At 38.0% G+C, this 19,520-nt stretch overlaps 1 protein-coding gene across 1 annotated transcript; it reads left to right on the forward strand.

The window, feature by feature from the left end:
• The first annotated feature begins 4,240 nt into the window (after nt 1–4,240).
• On the forward strand, nt 4,241–18,115 carry hmgcll1 (3-hydroxymethyl-3-methylglutaryl-CoA lyase-like 1). The gene is made up of 9 exons (XM_056396326.1): nt 4,241–4,546; nt 6,026–6,103; nt 6,630–6,737; nt 7,140–7,235; nt 7,431–7,579; nt 8,477–8,540; nt 9,158–9,346; nt 16,329–16,454; nt 16,843–18,115. The coding sequence occupies exons 1-9, from the start codon at nt 4,451–4,453 to the stop codon at nt 16,945–16,947; spliced, it is 1,011 nt and encodes a 336-aa protein (XP_056252301.1). The 5' UTR covers nt 4,241–4,450; the 3' UTR covers nt 16,948–18,115.
• The last annotated feature ends 1,405 nt before the right edge of the window (nt 18,116–19,520 follow it).

The following is a 19,520-nucleotide window of genomic DNA, read 5'->3' on the forward strand; positions in this document are numbered from 1 at the left end:
AGCAGATGCACAGGATATTAACCTGTTTCTGAGGCCAAGGACGTCTCTATCCTGTATTAATCATGATGATTTACTATATCACTGAGCTTCAAACCAATGTTTAATATGCTACCGAAACAGGGCACATCAGAAGAACGTGGGCATATCTGGGCACAATTATGAACTAATAAAGAAAGATCAAAAGCAAGACAGAAAAAAAAAACACAATTCATTCAATAAAGATAAACGCTTTCTATTAAAAGCTGCTGCTCCGTTGTCTCTAAGATGAAAACACCCGGAAAAAGCCAATTTCGATCCAAGTCTTTAAATTTAATGCACCAACTCTGAGTTAATCCCAATCACTGTAGTAGCCAAAGGTAATTAAAGGTAATCTAGTTGTGTTTGTAATGCAGATTGAAGGTATTACTTTGCTCAGCTGAACTGCAGCTACCACCGTGTCTGAGTAACCTCTCTGCAGCTGATTAAAGAAAGACAATAGCACATCTTTTACAGCCTCTTGATTCAATAGCTTTTGGAAGGTATTTAAAGGCTCTCTTATGTTTGTCCAAGGGTTTAATAATAATAATGGAAACTAATGTGGATTCATAAATTTGGTAGATGTCACACAACAGCAGAGTTGTCCATGATTAAGAATGAATATGTATATCAATATGAATATGTATAATATTTAAGGCTATCAGAAGGTCAACACGCTGAGTTTTAGAAGAAAGGTGGGAGGCTGGGAGGATGACACATCCACAGTCCCATTTAATGTGTTTGCCGCTGTGGGTGTCTGAGTTTGTAGAAAAAGGCATTTATACTGCTAAAAGTAAGTTATCAGAAAAGTGTTGGTAAACTCAGTTATCATACTTTCATGAGCAAACTCAATTTGACTTCATTGGGCTGATGTTTACTGCATCTGTCCCGTCTCACGCCACCATAAAATCATGAACAAAACAGGCTGTTATTCCAATTTTGAGAGCAAATAGAGATGTCAACACCCTCCACTTAACCCAGTTCATGTGAATACTGGCTGTTGTAAATTTTGCTGTGAAATTTAATTTCTCCCACCAAGGATACGGCCATGCCGAAGGAAACCTCTGCGCTTTATGATCCAGCCGGAGCAGTAATCCAGCCATGAAGTCCTCTACGGTACAATATAAAAATCTACACAATAAATTTCTGGCTGCTTAGAAACAGTCTTTCTTGTGAACGCACAGTATATCTGTGACAAAGTGCTGTTGACTTTGTGAGGAAAAAGCTGAAGTCTGTAGCATGCAGGGGTGAAAGATTATTGATTAATAACTGGCGAGGATTGGGAGGTGTGTTTTTGATCTCAATCTTTATTAAATGTAATGTTCATCATTCTAAAGAGGTGGGTAATCAAGCAGGAGAAGTTGTATTTCATAAATCAGCGCTCAACAGTCCTGTATTTGATCATGTGTGGACACAAACCCAACACACAGGTCAGTGGCTTTTGTGACTAAAAGCCACGGGACGCTCTGCGGTGTGATTACTGCGAGGATAATCTTTAACACACATGGTGTCTCTGAGGGGAGCTGTGGAAAGTTGGCTCAGAGCGACGAGCCTTCCTGAAGAAACTGTAAGGTAGGCTGTTATTTTTATAAAGGCTTTACATTTTATTTAAAAAAAAAAAGTGTTGGTGGCCATTTTTTCTCTTGAATATGATGGAAATGAGATGAGGTATTGATGCCTTTCCTTACACAAGAGCAATTTTTTAAATATATATATATAAATGTATGTATCCACTTTTTTCTGTTTTTCAGGCATGATTCAGCTTCAATTACAAACCATCAAGCAGTCAAAGCCTTCCATCTTCCCTGGGTATGAAAGACTGTCATGATTATTGCTTTCAGGGGTGATGATAATGTGCTATTCGCTCAGCACCAGGACTCTTTTGTTGTTACAGTTCAGTTCAATCCATGATGTCGAAATTGAAGACGGATGGAGGATGAAAATTGATTTAATCTGGTTCCTGTTTTCTTTCTCCCACTTTGTTTTCAGTATATATCTGAGAGCTTTAAACCTCTTTCATGCCATGCCGAAACCTGTACTCTATAAAGTGCTGTTTTTCACATCTGTTTCTTTCTTAGTACAAAAAAAGGAGAATAGTCCCTTTCTTTTATACGCAACGTTTTCCAGTGGAGAAACATGTTGTGGCTGTTTGATTTTATTTAATATTTTGAAGCATTCATCATCTGCTTGGTCTCCAAAATCCTCATGTGTAAAATATATTGTTCTCAGGAGACGGCTCACAAACTAGAGCAGAGACATCCTTTTTCCTGTCAAGGCATATCTGTTTGCCTAATCTACACAAACCTGAAGAGTATTGTCCATTTACAGACTTTAATCTCATAACAAACAGCTTCATGTTTGTGTAGTCGTCACTATTTGTTAGTAACCTCATGATATAGACTGAACTTCCAGTTTGTGTCTCTCCATTACTCTGCTTGATTTAAACCACTGTACAAAATGAACATTTCTGCAGTGATCTCTGAGGTCTGGAACCATGCAAATCTGTTAATGCTGTTGTGATGCAAAAAATACACCATTTGGAGTGTCAAATGCCAAACTGTGCCGCAGAGAGTTTTAGAGTGGACACTCTAACATCAACATTGCTACGTCTTACAGATGATTGAATAATAAGGAAGTAAGACCACGCTACATTAAAAGTAATCTGACAGTTTGTGTTATTCTTATATCATGTAAATGTGTGCACTACAGAAAAATGTTATTACAGGTGCTTCATCTATCAGTGTTCGCTATAAACCACAACCGCAGTTTTTAATATCTCTCTGATATCTTTAATAAAAATATGCAATTTTTCGTTTTCTCACAGATGTCAGATGAAGTGTTTCCAAGTACTGTTTTCTAGTGAACTGTCAAATTTTCCTCTTCTTACATCTCCCGTCTTAAACTTGAAAGTTTTTTACTCACCTGTATTACATTATTGATTCCTAAGAGCAGGAAAGCCCCTGAAGGCCAGATCTTTAAAGCGACCCTCTGCAGCTGGTATTTGTCAAGATAAACTGTAGCTGCCGAGTTTCCTTGAAAGTAGAAATGTTAAAAGGCCAGTTAAGGTTAAGTGATTGATCCAGTTATCATTGATTGAAACCTTGCTTTGTGATTAAATAAAGATAGTTTCCATAACATATTTATTTAAAAGGTTCTACACACAGTATACACAGCTCTGATGCGTTCACTGCACAGACGTCTGAAAAGAATTGAAATCCCAACAAACCACTAAAACCATGAAATTATATCAAATGAACAAATAATTATTTTCAGGCGAACATATCTAGAACAGAAAATTGCCTTTATTGATTTTTGGCAGAAACAATAATCAGCACTTATTTGGTTTAATGTAAAAAGGTAAATAAAAGATTAAAAATCAGGTTTAAAAGTTCTAGTCTTCAAAATTCAATCATTAATGCTGCTGCGCTGCTTTTCTGTGGAGGAACATGAATAAGTGATTAGAGCTAATACACCAAAAGGCATTTAAAATTTTAGGGGGTGGCAACTGATAGACATCAACCTTGAAGTCTGCTACAAAAAAGGCTTTTCAGGGCTGATCATATGAGTCGCCCTCCTCCCCTGAGAGAGAGGTAGAGGTCTCTCATCACAGAGCAGTTTAGCGCGGTGAGATGGTTGAATGCTAGGACTTCATTAAGCCCCTCTATTGTTAACATCTGGGTTCAGAAGAATGGCTCTTTCTCTGGTAAATGTTGCCCTAGCTTAACAAGGGATTTTATTACACCATGCAGTTGACATTGGCAGCAGTGGCACGTCTGGCAATGGAAAGCCCTCAACTGTTTAGGTCACAGGAAATCAATCAAAGCAGCATGTTTCCCCGAAGCCTTCAGTTCTCAGTGGAACAGGGAGGTGAATCTAGCCTTGTTGTTGAATCAAGATTACTATAAAACTTTTTTAGTGAGTACTCTTTTAAATGTTTCCCCAGTGAAGAAAGCACTCAGTACTCAGCCTGTTAATAAATCATTTGTGCAAACTCTTCCTTCCTTATAGTTCCCCTTTTCCTGCCCTGCACCTGCATCCCATTTTTTGGATGCACATGTTACATCTTTCCTCAAAATGTTTCCACAAGAATTCCCAGTCCAGAGTGCAGCACTAATCTCCCATATCGCTCCATTTGCCACTTTGCTTCACACCATTTCCTCCCTCTCACTCTCCATCCACCCCTCCACCCCCCATCCCTCTCTGTTTTGATCCCCTCCCTGCTAGGGATGTGGCTGCCATGGCAACTGCTGAATCATCCTCCACCGTCTGCAGCCGTCCTCTAATTCCATCTCCTCGTGCAGCAAGGCCCTCCGTCGTCCAGGCCTCCATTAGCATATTGATCCGAGGCTTCAATTTGCTATATTAGCTGCAGCAGTCTGTGCGGGTTGGTCTCAGAGGATACGGAGGTGCAGCAGGCTGAACAGCAGCCATTCGGATGGGTAACGTACCCACAACAGTGAAGCACTGCTTGAGCTATGAGCAACTTATCCAGGACTACCCATGGCTGAGACGCTGGCTGCAGGAGGAGAAGGTGGGCGTCGTTTTTCTTGTTCCTAATCTGCTGCACATGCTCTGCCACATGACTCTCTCATGACAGAGAGGCTGTGCAGCAGTCAGCCACTGATGACAGCGCCGATGCTGTGTGCTGCTTATGTAATAGTCCTCTACTTATATATTGTATTTTTAAAGATGCATGGAATTCTCTCTAAATAAGAATGATGGATTGTTTAGATGTTTCTGAATTGACCGTATGTGACTAAAGATGTAGATTAGATGCTTCTATTTCTTTTAACTCCATTAGGCAGGATAATCTATATCTGATAATAATTTAACAAGAACAATATTTGTTTCTTGCAAGTGTACTAACAGACTGCCTGTTATGGTTCGTCATATTCAGATACTACACTCACGAATCACATGCTAAGTTTAAATGAATTCATAGACAATAGATATTTACATTTAATAAAACCAGCCAAGGAGCATCTACAGTGTGCAGGCCCCTTACAGATCATTGCTTTGCTTCTACAGACTGCACACTTCTTAAATGGTTGAGTCCTATACTGTTCATCATTTTCTTTTGTTATGTATCACAGTAAACTGAATATCTGAGTTGGACAAATTGTATATGTCACCTTAATTTTAGGGAAATAAAAGGGGCATTTTACTAGCTTTTACTTTTAATAGACTAATGATTGATTGATTCATTAAAAAAATGATGGTCACATCACTGAAAATAATCATTAGTAGCAACCTTAAATTGTAAATTTCTACTTTAGCGTTACATCCAGTTGGGTATATGTGTCTATGGTGATGCATCACATATTGTAAATAAACGTTGTCTATTTAGATAACAGCTCCAAACGAATGGTAAAGTCGCTCCCTGTCTACCCTAGGCTATTAAAGAAGGTGCCATTTGCTACCCTATTAGCCATTAGCCATAACACTTTAATAAGCCGCTGAATCTGTTAGCTTGTTTGGTTTCTCCGCTCCCTATAGTGGACAAAAGTCAATTAGAAAGATTAGTGGTTTTTGTTCAGCTAAGTGTTTTTCTTTTTTAAATGTCAACGTCAGTTAGCTAATGTTAGCTAATGTTAGCTAGAAGTTAGCTAATGTTATATAAATTGTGTAATATTTAATCTCCAATAAGGTTTCGTTTTTAAGTTCAACCAGAGCTTTTTTCTCGAGAATTTTAAGGGACCAGAAAACCAGAAAAATACCCTGAACCAGAATATCCCTTGCGGTTTTTGTTGAGTTACCCTGAACACCTCTCCCAGCCTTTTCTCTGTGACACATCTCCTGAGTTTGTATCATAATGGCCTGACAAGCTTAGCTATGTTTTGGTTCTCAGATTTCCATTGGCTTTGAGGTCGAGAGTTTTTCATGTTAGAAATGACATGTCCTGGAGCATCCCACGCCAAAAGAATGACTAAGTGCTTGTGTTCAGTGTCCTGTTGAGTGCTTTTTCCTCTCTCCTTATTCTCTTTTCTGTTTCTCTTTGATATTTTGTCAGACCATTACAGGACATGAGTATCCAGAGTTTGTTAAAATCGTTGAGGTTGGGCCCAGAGATGGACTTCAAAATGAAAAGGTATACACTGTCATTTTAGTCAGGAATCTCATTTATATTTATATGCGGCCTCATTTTGTATTACTATACACGATCATCCTTGGAAACCCCCATATTTTCCTGTGTCTGTCATACATAAAACAATCCGTAACATATGGCTTGTGTGCCATAATTGCCAGGAGCATGTGTTTCACATTTACTTTGAAATTGAATAGGAAAGATGACACGACTTCTGGCTTAGTTTACTCTTCTTAGCATGTCACAGCTTTATAATTTCCTTATTGCACACCAGTGGTTTTACAGATTGCACTGGATGCAGAAATAATTTCATTTACCACATGTTACTATGAGAAATAGTGTATAATTTGAAAGATCTGAAAAATATTCAACAAATGCAAGATTCAGCATGGGAATATAGATGTCAATGTGATTGGCAAGCAGTGTAGCAAAAAACCCCAAAAAATCTGCGAGATATCTGTGTTGTGCCTCTCTTATTTTGAGTGGAATCAAATCCAGAAAGAGCTGTTTCAGTTTCATTGTTTCCCAGGAAATTGTTCCGACGGAGGTGAAAATCCAGCTGATAGACATGCTCTCACGAACGGGCCTGTCTGTGATCGAGGCCACCAGCTTTGTCTCTTCAAAGTGGGTACCGCAGGTAATGACTCCTCTTTGTGCACAGCGAAAGAGTGCAGAGTGATTTATTAGGCTCCCCTTCTTGTCTGCATAACTACTGAGGAAAAGTCTGCTCCTCTAACATCCAAGCAAAGAATATTTGGAATGAATATCTTAAGACGTTTGTCATATAGTTGCCTTCTCATTCCCTGTCGTAAATAGTTCCACGATTGACTCCCTGAAAAAACAGCAAACATGAATATGTTTTGTTAATACGTAAGAAATGTGACATAAAAAAAAAGTAATTCTGTCAGTTAAGGATTGTCTGCTGACCACAAGCATGAGAAAACATTTGTGCAGGATGAATCATGTATTTTCGGGAACATGTTCAAATGATGTTAAAGGTTTATTTTTCTACATCATATGTTTTACCTCCTTCATTTAGATGGCAGACCACAGTGACGTGCTCAGAGGGATCCAGAGAGCGCCTCGTGTTCAGTACCCTGTTTTGACACCTAACATGCAAGGCTTCCAGGATGCTGTAAGCATTAATTTTCAATACAGCCTCATGATCTCTGCTACAAAACATAACTGTTTACCCATGCTTGTCAATTTGAGTTAATTGTTGGCACTACATTGGGTTTTTTTGCCACATATATCCTGCGTTTACATAAGTGTTATTCCAACGCAGTGCTCAAAACAGTTTTACGAGTTCATTTGTCTCTCCTGTTTGAAGGTTGCAGCTGGTGCTACTGAGGTGGCCGTGTTTGGGTCAGCGTCTGAAACCTTCAGTAAAAAAAATATTAACTGCTCTATTGATGAAAGCATGCTGAGGTTTGAGGAAGTCATTAACACTGCCAAAGAGCGACAAATTCCAGTCCGTGGGTTAGTATTCTCTGGGTATTATTTGTCACTTGCAATGAGTCAAAACACCTTTTACTCACTTTGTGATTTTACTCTGATTACCACATCTGTTCTTTTGCTCCAAATGAAAACAAAACGATTGAAAATACTGTTTCTATAAGTAGGAGAAAACACACACTTCAGTAATGATACCTTTACAGCAAAGTTCCAGATGTTCACCATGTTATATCTATGCATTAGAAAACCACAAGTCCAGATGGACATGAAAGCAAAGCAAACAGGGTGAGTTACTGAATATAGCTTTGCCTTTTGTCATACAGGGAAAACTAAGATGCTGCAACTGTAATGCGCATTTTCTCAAATTACATGAGCTTCCGCGTCCAAAAAAGATAAACACGTCACAACTACAGTGGATCAGTGTAAACATTGTCACTTTCTAAGAGCCAAATACTGTTGAGTCATTTACAAATGGCATAGAAGTAAGGTCTGGATTATCACCAAACTGTAATCACCGATCTGTGAACCAAATCTCATGTAAATCTTTTTGGATTCTGTTGTGATTTTCCCGCTGACAAACAGATGAATAGCCAAAAACACTGAGGCCAAAACACATCAGAATCAACAGCAATGCTCCAGAAGCTTCTTATCCTTATTTAAACTGAGCGAGGTAATCTAACAACAACAGGCAGAAGTGAAATGTTTGGCTTTTCAAAGTGGTGATTTATTTTTTTTAATTGAATGTGCTTCCAAATCTGTTATCAGGAATGTAAAAACCAAAATAATAAAATAATCAGCAGCCTGGCGTTACAGAGAATTGTTGCTCCATCCACAGCACTTGTTTAGTTTCTATAGTTAGTCAGTAGCATCACATGCTATCAAAAAGCTATTCATGCTAATCAAAGATGTGTCTTCTTTCAGATACGTTTCTTGTGCCCTCGGATGCCCCCACGAGGGACACATCGAACCTTCCAAAGTTGCTGAGGTGAGATTAACTTTGTACATCCCAGATTATACTTCAGTGTTTTCTGAAACCTTCAGTGGAGCAAATATGAATGAATCGTCACAGCACGACATTAAGTAAACTCAGGTTTTGTTGATCTATACTATAGACCGGAAGCTAACATTGGTGATGGTTAAGTAACTATCACTACCAGTTTTTTAATCATGCCTCTTCATGCATTTTTTTTTCTCTCATTTTACATGCACGATGAATTTATGAGATGAGGCTTGTTTCATTAAACTACAGGAGAGCAGGCTCTTATCTCAGCAGCATGTATAATTGAATGGGAACGCGGCTGAGCTCTTCTGTTTTTTCTAACGTCAATGAGCTCATTTTAGGATGCAAAAACTAATGTTTAACTGTAAATCTTCACTCTTCTTCAAAGCTCAGTCATTGTTCCTTGGTTTCAGGCATTGGCCTGAAACTCCTTAATGATAAAAATGATTTTATCTTTGAAAATGTAAAAGTTTGCTCTCTGCCATTTCAATGCAAAACCAAACTTGGATCAACACTACGTCTCAGATATGCATGAACTATTCTTCTTCTGTATGATTTCCTGTTAATGAGAACACTTTTGCCGTATCTTTACTACTCTTTAGGTGGCAAAGAAGTTATATGAGATGGGCTGTTGTGAGATTTCCTTGGGGGATACCATCGGTGTTGGTACTCCAGGGTCCATGTTTAAGATGCTGCAGAGTGTGATGAAGGAGGTGCCCACCAACGCTCTGGCAGTTCACTGCCATGACACCTATGGACAAGCTCTGCCCAACATCCTAACTGCGCTCAAGGTAAGACCTCATAATATACAATATATCCAGTCATCCCAAAACTACTGCTGCTACTATCACTGCTATACGTTGGCCCTGAAAGCTCAACACACTGCAACTTAAGAAAACACATGCAAATACACAAGGGGGGGGGGCATGAGGGCGTAATCCTAACTGCTTTCAACTTCAGAAGTCACAATTGGGCATGGAACAACAAGTCCCAGCCAGGTTCATCACTTTTTAGTGTCCCCTGGAAACACCTCCGTTGTGTGGTATAGGACGTTTCATGTAAATGTTTTCTAATTTGCAGCAGCTCCGTGCCCAAGTTGCAGTGCGTTGAGCTCTTAGGGTCGTCATACTACTGACCATAATGATTGATTATGTTGTGATCATTACTATTACATGATTTTTTATAACAATGAACAGAAGAAAAACTAAAGATAGTAGTGGATAAATGTGGAAAATACAAACAAACAAGTACTCCCTGAACCCCAAACCCAAAGTTTATGGTTAATATGTAAGCTATCCATTTTTCCAAGAGAAGTTGTGGTAAAGGTTTACAAGTGCTGCTCTCTGGCAGGTCTGTGCTGCCGCTCTCAAAGCACCTGGCATTTCTGGAAGTCTTTAAATGAGGGGGAACAGCTCCAAAAGTTGGGTGGAGGGACCTGTGAATTCTGGGAAAACATCGAGGAAAGAGCTTGAAAAATTCTGTCCCTGAAAATCTGGTAAAAGGAAGCAAACATGAGGGCGCTCTGAAAAAAGGAGAAAAGGTTGAAAAGGCGTCAGGCCCCTCTGAAGAAAAGAAAGACGTGGGCGCTGATAATTCCGGAAGGACAGGTGTGAGTCACAGCGCTCATTCACAACCTCTTTGATGTGATGGAAAGTATGAAAAAGCATCCTTATCTTTGTGTGAGAGATGTGAGAAGTGGCAGCACTTTGTCTTACAGAGGTCTGTAGAGGGCTTACAAATACCGGCGTGATTAGAAGAGAGGAGGCAGCTTCTCCACTGTACAAGCACAAGACAGCAGTGCATCATCTTCCTGATCCTCACATCCTCTCATGTTGAATTGTCCGACAGCTTTTCGTTGTACTTTCCCCGTGGCTTGGCCGGGATTCTTCGGGCACCTTCTCCTTTACATGCACATCCTTCTCCTTCTGATGATTATAAATATTCTTGTGGAGAGCCGCAGGCCGATTATGGATAAATGCCCAGCCTGTGCATACATCAAGTGTTGTTACTCATGATGACATGACAAGGAGCAACCAGATGTGGAAGCAAAGTCGAGGTGGTGATTCTTGTTCCAGGATATCTTTCAACTTGCTTGAGTAACTGCCAACATTGTAGAGATCACAAGTCTTTTCTGAGGCTTTAAATCATTCTTCCTGCTGGGGATAATCATATGTTAAGCTGCTCCCAATCCATCTTTTTAGGCAATTTTACAGTACATTTAAAGACAGCATTTTTTTTTCTTCATTTTTATGAGAGCTATGGAAAGTAGTGTTTATTATTTGACTGGAAACAGGCAAAAAGAAGTTAAATTCTCATCAATTAAACCATTTATTTTGGCCATTGGAGGTTGTTTGAAATGAACTTGAAGTATTTTAGAGCTTCTAAGGTCTACATTGAATAAGAATAATATAATGGCAAAAACAGGCGAAAAGAAGTTAAATTCTCATCAATTAAACCATTTATTTTGGCCATTTAAGGTTGTTTGAAATGAAATTGAAGTATTTTAGAGCTTCTAAGGTCTACATCGAATAAGAATAATATAATATAAGTTACAAAAATACTGCTGACATTCTTCTCTCAAACAAATATTGTCATATGGAGCTGAAGAGTATGATGAGATGTTTATGAAACTCACTGTAAACCTGATTTGGCCCTCAGCTTTAATGGCAATGTGTCAGTTTACGACATTATGAATGTATCCTCTGTTCGGCGAGTATTGAGAGGGCCCAAAACAAATGTGTAGGTTACAATGGGACACACAGAAAACCAGGAACCATCAGTCAACAAGGAAGAGGGGCATTAAGAAACATGATCTATAGCCTCCCCACAAAGTAAGATGATTCACAAACTGCCCACTGAAAAAAAAAAAAGAAAATCCCAGAATCTTAATGAACATAAGATATTTCCAAAGGGCCCTCCCATCACAGTACACATGTATTCAAGTGAAGAACTTCATGGACTATTACGGTTATATACTGTAACATAGGTGACTCACAAAGATGTAATTAGCTTGTAAACTCCTGTAGAAGAGCTCTCGTCGGGGGTGATTTTCACCACTTTGCCCGTAGCGAGTGTAAAACTGACATAAATCCAGACATAAAACAGAGGTAATGCAGATATGGCTGTATCAGTTCTCTGGAGCACATTGTCATTGCAGCGGAGGAAGCTCATTGGGGGCTGGGTGGGTCAACAGATGTGAGGGGTCAGCACAAAGGCTCACCTATTCAGTGTCTGTTGGACAAAGCAACTGAAAGCTAGGTGGATAGAAGGGCCCTGGGGGGCTCCTAACTCATCTGTCGCTTGGCTGTTGAACTCTGACAATGCTGTGCTTAAAGGCCAGTGGAAAATGATCCTTTCATTTGCTCGCTGCCGAGCACGTGATGAACGGCGCCGCAGCTGCAGGCCCAACTCAAGAAAACTTTGGGAGCACTTTGTTTCATAGGACTAAATGTCTGGTGTGCAGAAGATGATTATGCTTTGTGACTTTTAGTTTGCGTGAAGTGATGGATAATTTACTGTGGTAGTGTTTACTAAAGATTTGCTGCACTCTTGTAGAAGTTTTAAGACCTGGAAACATTTAATTAACAAGAGTTACACACCCACCAAAGACAAAGCACCTCTATGTTAATACTGGAAAATACAGTAACTAATTACCTGTATGTTTTGTACCTGGAAGATTTAAACATATTACACACATTTATTTCCTGATATTTAATTTTTTCAAAGTGACAAAAGTAGTACAGTTATTACTTCTTACTGCATTCCTGTGTACTACACAAGATTTTACTGCATTCGTGAGGAGCATTTATAAATCAAAATGAATGCAGTTAATGAATTAGATTCACATTGTTGATCAGAACTATGAAGATTGAGGACATGTCAGTTCATAGTATGCTACATTTTTCAGTGTAATCCTAAAAAAAAAAAAAAACATGATTTATAGTCAACTCTGTCAGGATACAAATACAAAGTAGGGCTTTCATTTGGAGGAAATTATGGTTTGATTTGCTCTAATATTGATTCTCTATGGTATTAGTGATCTGTAACACTGCAACGCTGTGCTAAAAGGGAAGCTCGACGATGTCCATGTGTAAAGTAACAAATATTTTTAAAGTTAGCTTTGATTTTGGATGGCGGAGTGAGAAAGTGCAGAGGGACGGTGAAATTCCTGTGTAGATCATACTTAGAATGATTCATCACAGCTGCCCCGTGGCCACAGAAAGTAATAGCAGCCGCGGATATTTAGCCTACCATTTGCTCACCCATAAACAAGATGGAAATGAAAGATTTTATCATAGTTTTTCATTACTGTGTGCCAGAAGTCCACACCACCAACTGGGAGAGAAATGAATTCCCCCAGCGCTGTCAGCCCTGAGTCACCTCTTTTGTTCCTGATAAAGACATTCCTCAGTCTTTGTACCTTTTCTTTTTTTTTTTTTTTTTTTTTCATGAGGTCTGGGGGGGCTTTGTTACTAACCTACTCCTGGCAGGTCACACAATGACAATGTATGTACTTAGATTTCACAGGCTTGGCAAGGAAAATTATTTATTCTTACCCGCAATTTTGGTGCATTGTGTACTGCTGCAGCTGGGGAATACAGTATAACCTGTTTGTGCTCACACTTGAGCTCTCCGCTAACAATAACATTCATCTGCAGTATTTTTCTTTTTTCTTTTTGTCCGTGAGGCATTATCCAGCTATGATGGGCTGTGCAGGGTCACTAACATTCAGAGTTGTACTGTAAGTGTGCTGATAATTTCAGTACAACTCTATGTTGGCCTCAGTGGCAGATGTTGATATGACAATGTTATAATTGACACTTAAAACATGACTATATGACAGTAATAAACATTACACACTCTGAAGTTAAATAATCAATAGAATCAAATTTTATGGAATCACAAAATGATATTTACAATAAGGATACCAATTTATAGATCCTGAAAGATTTTTTACAAAACAAACTAGGTAGGTAAAAAACAAACGGTTTTATAAAGATGAGTGCATTCATACATGTACATGTATGTTACAATCATATTATGCCCTGCTCTACATTTTGTCATTACACTTTGTGATTTATTTATCAGGGACAAATCAATTAACATGACTTTGATTTAAATCTGTCAGAATTAATTTTTCACTTGCAGCTTCTGGGAAAAAAACAGGCCTCAAAAACAACAGACGGAACAGCATCAAAGCACATATAAGTGGAAACAGCATAAATGGAAGAATAAATATTTCAAAGCATTGCACATACAGTATCACATTCAAAACCTTACAATCACCAACAAGAGCAAAAATCACAAAGATGTATAAAACAGAACAGAAGTATAATCTTTCAAGTAAATGCTTATGAAGCACAGCTTTCTGCTCATTTTAATTGTGATAAAATAAGTCAGCAGTTAAATATTAAAATCAAGTATTATTAAAGATAATTAAAGATATTTTTACTATGACTAAGACTTGGTCAATAAACATACGAACAGGTGCATTTAGCACAGTCTGTGTCTACGGCAACTAGTTGTTTCTGTACTATTTTTTTATGGATGCAGATTTATTTTTGTGTACTCCTGGCAGCTCCAACCAAATACTTTTTTTTCTTTTTCTTTTTTTTTTTTTTGGGGGGGGGGCAATAAAGTTAAATCTGTTTTGATTTCCCTCCTACTGGCCACACAGCTTCCACCTGAACATAAAGACATGAAATTGAATAGTTTTAAAGCACCAGGATTTTAAATTACGATCAGAATCTTTGCTATATGAAGATTGATGGTCAAAACTCAGTAATCCATGAAGGTTTAAAGATGAATGCCTTGATTATATAGTTCAGAATTTTTATTCTCAAACAAATCATGTAGGAAAAATATCATTTATTTATGCTTCATGTTTGTTTTGTCTATCTCCTAGCTGCCCTCCAGTATCTGGGCTTTGTGTTCCAAGTTGCTGGGAAGAGGTTATATATGTGTCAGCAGTGGATCTGTGACAGTTTTCTTTCAGCTTCCCAGTTTATGTAGTTGTGGGTAAAGCATCACTGCTGCATATTCCTCTGTGAATACACGCTCTCTCTTTCTCTCGCTGACGCAGTTATAAAACCAAAATGGGAGCATGTCCGTCCTCAGCCTCGTCCACTCAGTGTGTAGAATGTCAACAAGCTTATCCCAAATCACGCAAAGTTTGAAAATGCACTGTGTCGTTACTCAGGAATGTATTGTTTTTATATAGCCACAGCTCAGTGGATATAGCTTTTTTTTCACACTGAGTGCACATCTGGTTTCTGGGCAGTGTGAACCTAACTGAGCATTGGCAAGTTCGAGCTGCTGACCACCAATCCCTGCGCGATTACTGTCCAGAGGAACGGGGCACGCTGCTGAAGGCTCTGTTTTGTTCCTCTCGGAAACAGTATGCTGAGGACCCCTGGCCTTACACGGTTAGCAGCTGAAAGCGAGAGGATTGGCATGGTAGATTACAACTCTGTGTTTATACTACAAAAATTCTGCCTAGTACAATATCCTGCTCTGGCTTGAACCAAGGTCTGGAAATCTTGTGCACTGCACACACACCGGAGTAGATCTCCTCCTCCTTCTACCCCACCTCCTCCTCTTCCTTTGCCAACACAAACAGCAATTACGGCTGGCTCAGACAGCCCCTGGAAGAAGTACGTTCTTGTCTGGAGGAAAAGCAACCAATTAGCAGCATTGTTCAAAAAAAAAAAAAAAAAAAAAAAGAAAAGGCAGAGATTCTTTTAATTTAGCTTGCTTGGTCATGCTCCATGGGGTGAAAGTCCTTCATGACCCAATGCCACTGAGAGGATCAGCGTGTTAATTTTGTCTCACTGTGGGATCCTCTGACATCTGGCTCTGCCACGGAAGCTGGAAAATATCTTTAATATTCTCATGACGATCCCAGGGACATGTGGAAAACATCCTGAGACCTTAGTCTGTAATGACTCTGAAAAACTGAAGGTCTGGCTTCATCATTTTTTGGGGTGAAAACAAAGTTTATACACTTACACGGCAAGCACTACTGTTTTATCTCTGTATGTCATATCTGCATTCAGAGAGATTTTAAAGTACATCTCAATCAATGAACTCATCCTGGGACAGTTATATTTCCTTAGCAGAATTTTTAGATGTTTGGTAAGCTGTCCAACAACAAAAAAAAAAAAAACCCCAACTGAAAACGCATCATAAATTTTCATGTGGAGGACAGACACTTGATACTGTAGTCAGTAAAAGAAAAGGACATTTTCCCTCAAAATATCAATTATAATCAGCCAATGAACCAAATCCCTGAAATAAGAACACATTTGAGTAGTAATGTTACAATTCCTGTATTGTTGGCACAGTGTAAGAGGACACTATCCAGCCAAGGAAAAAATGTCTTCTCGGTGTGGCAAGAAAGTGAATCCCCATGGTTAAGGGCAGAGTAGTGCTGTAAAAACATGAGTAACCAGGAGAATCAGAAACATATGAAATGTTCTGTGCAGCATTTATAATGTTCCTCTCATATGAACAAGGCCGTAATTATGTGGTGCTGGTGGTTTGAGCTGACAAAGAGGATGACTAAGCTATACTGTGGGACATTCTGTGCCCACTCATCTTCAAGACATAAGCCCACAGTTCTCCTAAACAGCTGTAAAACACGACCGCAGAGCGCGCGGTCCTGCAGCCAGCGGCTCGAACAATTCAACAGAACAAGGATCTTTGTTCCCAGGATTTTACCTGAGGTGAAGTCTGTGTGGAGGTGCTGAATGTCTCTGTTGTGTGTCCTTGTAGATGGGGGTCTGTGTGGTGGATTCAGCAGTAGCTGGCCTGGGAGGCTGCCCGTACGCTCAGGGTTCATCTGGCAATGTTTCAACAGAGGATGTTCTCTACATGCTCCATGGCATGGGTATTGAAACTGTAAGTATGTCTTCGCCGTGCACTCAGCAAGACCTGCTGTATTTTATAATCCCCAGCACATCCGCCAAACTCATACAATCATTCCAAGCTCATTTACATAAACAGATCACTGTGCAAACATGCTACTCTGTAAATGTTTATTTTATAATATCAGTGGTTTTACAGAACTTGCACAAGCCCACACTGTTGCATGGCCCTCCTCAGGAACAATTTATTTAACAATTCCTACCCCTGCTGGTGGAATATTTTCACTGCACTTTAGTTTTCTGTCACCTGTTGCACGCACCCATTTACATCCTTTATACTGACAATATTTGTTCATCTCTCTTACATTATATCACCTTGTAGGCATTGCATTTTAATGGATACTACAACATTTTTTCTGCAGGGTGTGAATCTCGCCAAAGTTATAGAGGCCGGTGACTTCATCTGCAACGCTTTATGCCGCAAGACAAACTCCAAGGTTGCCCAGGCCACAGGCAAAACATTGTGATGTGTTTCTGTAGAGGAATATGTTTTAATATTTCACCCTGTTCCCTTTAAAGTGCTTCCCCTGTTGTTGCTGCCTTTCAATTTGTCGCCTATGCTGCTGTATTTGAAGTGCATTGTTCCCTGTTTTAAACCATCTGAGGTATATGAAGCAAATACTATCAATACTTGTGTTCCAAAACCAGCTCTTTCAATTTCACTTTCCTTTGTTCAGTGTTTCAGTTCATTTCCACATTTTGGAGTTTATTCAGACCTGAAGGACCATCATGATCTGCTGAATTATCTTTTTTTTTTGTCGTATTTTGGTTGTCTTGAAGCAAAGATGTTGAAAATAACTAAAGGGAGAAAATTGGCTCTAAGAAAACCTTTTTTTCTGTGATAGAAGTCTGGATTGATGAGTTATGAATACATTTGGCCTTTTTACAGGCTGAATTAGCCACTTATATGTTTAAATTTTAACACATTTATTTGGCTCTTACAAATAAACTCAGTAAATATCAGTCACTCTTATTATTATTTGCATAGCTCAGTGGCCTTATACAACAGAAGTAACAAAACAAGAATTTAATAGCTACAGTATTCTCTGCTTTGGCTGTGTACTGAGGTTAGTATAGGTTATTATCACCACAGGTGTTTCATTTGAATAAGACAAACTGTAAAAAAAAAAAAAAAAAAAAAAAGCTCCTTGCTGCTTTATAAATATGAATATTTCCATATGTAAAATACTTCTGAAGATCTGTTCAGCTTTTCCTCCCCAGTTTGAAGTCCGTGTGATCATCCAGAAAAAAGACTCATCTCAAACTACCAGAAAAATAACCATTTTAAAGCAATGTATAAAGTGTTTTTGCCCTCAGGTTTGCCAAAGAAGTGCCCCTTGACTGTTTACCATTAAAAAACTTGAACCATGACATAAGCTATCGTCCATGTGAAAGTCAGATGTGGCTGCATTTCACCTGTGTCTCTCCTGTCTGTTTACATCCTGCTATCTGTAAAACGTAACAATAGAAACATTAAAAAGTGAATGTGACACTGAATTTTAATGAATTTTTATCTAAAGCAAGATGTGACAAAGAAAAAAGTACCATATATATTGTACTCATGAAAACGAATATCTTTTTATGTTCACATATGTTGGATTCAGATAATGTAAATAAAGACCAAAGTTTTGTGTCGTTGTGGATGTCTCTGTCCTGGTCCTCAGGACTCAGGATACCTATCCAATTCATTGTTGTTAATTGTATTCATCTCATATCCCAGTAGTAAATCAGTATAATGAGATGCAGCAGATAACTGGCAAATTTGCATAAGTGTATTAAAATGTGATAATTGCCTTCTCACAAAGGCCCATCTTCATCACATATGCAAACAACTATTCATCAAAAAATTATGCATTTGGGTGCAGTCACACATGCTAGATTTTTTTTAGCGGGGCATCTTTTGTGTCTGGTAATATACATTTTCTCTTATACAATGCAAATCAGATGATTGCAATAATGAGAAAAATTTGGAATATCAAATAACAGACATCCAATAGGATGAATTTTGTATAGTATATGAAACTATAAATAGAGTTTTAATTTTATTGCAGTAAAAATCTGACAAAGTTTTATAAAAGAATAGACATATCTACTTTTTTCAGGTGCAGAGCAGTGCAGTGTCATTGAATAAAAAAATCTTCCTTTCTGAAAGTTTTTTAAAGGTTCATGCATTTTTTTTACCTTACTACAAAATGATGTTTTCATGCCTTATGATATATGAATTTCTTTATGACTTACATTAAGTTTTTAAGCCTTCTGACATTTTTGTACAATACTATACTATGCCATTTTTATGCCTTACTATATTATGTTTTTTTTAAATGACATAATATGACTGTTTATGTCTTACTATACTATGACATTTTTATGACTTACTATACTATGACTTTTTATGACTTCATTTAAATTGATATTTTATGCCTTACAAGACTATAACTTTTTATGCCCTACTTTAATGACATTTTGTATGCCTTACTATATTATGACTTTTTATGACATTTTATGCCTTACTACACAATAACGTTTTTATGACATTTTTATGTCTTACTGTATGATTAAGTTTTTTGACGTTTTATGCCTCACTACACTATGATGGTTTTTGATATTTTATTGGGGACTGCCTTACATTATAAAATGCGACATTTTTATGTCTTACAATACTGACATTTTTTTGATGTTTTATTCGTTACTATACTATGACATAAGCCTTATTATAGTAATTCGTGTTCAGATATTTTTATGCCTTACTATACTGTGACATTTTTGGCATTTTATGCCTTACTATACTATGACATTTTAAGCTTTACTATACTATTACTTTTTTTGACATTTTTATGTCTTTATATACTATAATGTTTTTTCACGGTTTTATACTTTACTATACTATGACGTTTTAATCCTTATTATACTATGATGTTTTTAAATAATTCTTTGCCTTACTACATTATGAGGTTTTTTCACATTTTTTGCCTTACTATATTATGACTTTTTGTGATTTTTTTTGCCTTACTATACTATGACATTTTATGACTTACTATAC

Source organism: Seriola aureovittata, chromosome 14, assembly GCF_021018895.1.
Source record: "Seriola aureovittata isolate HTS-2021-v1 ecotype China chromosome 14, ASM2101889v1, whole genome shotgun sequence".
Lineage (NCBI taxonomy): Eukaryota > Metazoa > Chordata > Actinopteri > Carangiformes > Carangidae > Seriola > Seriola aureovittata.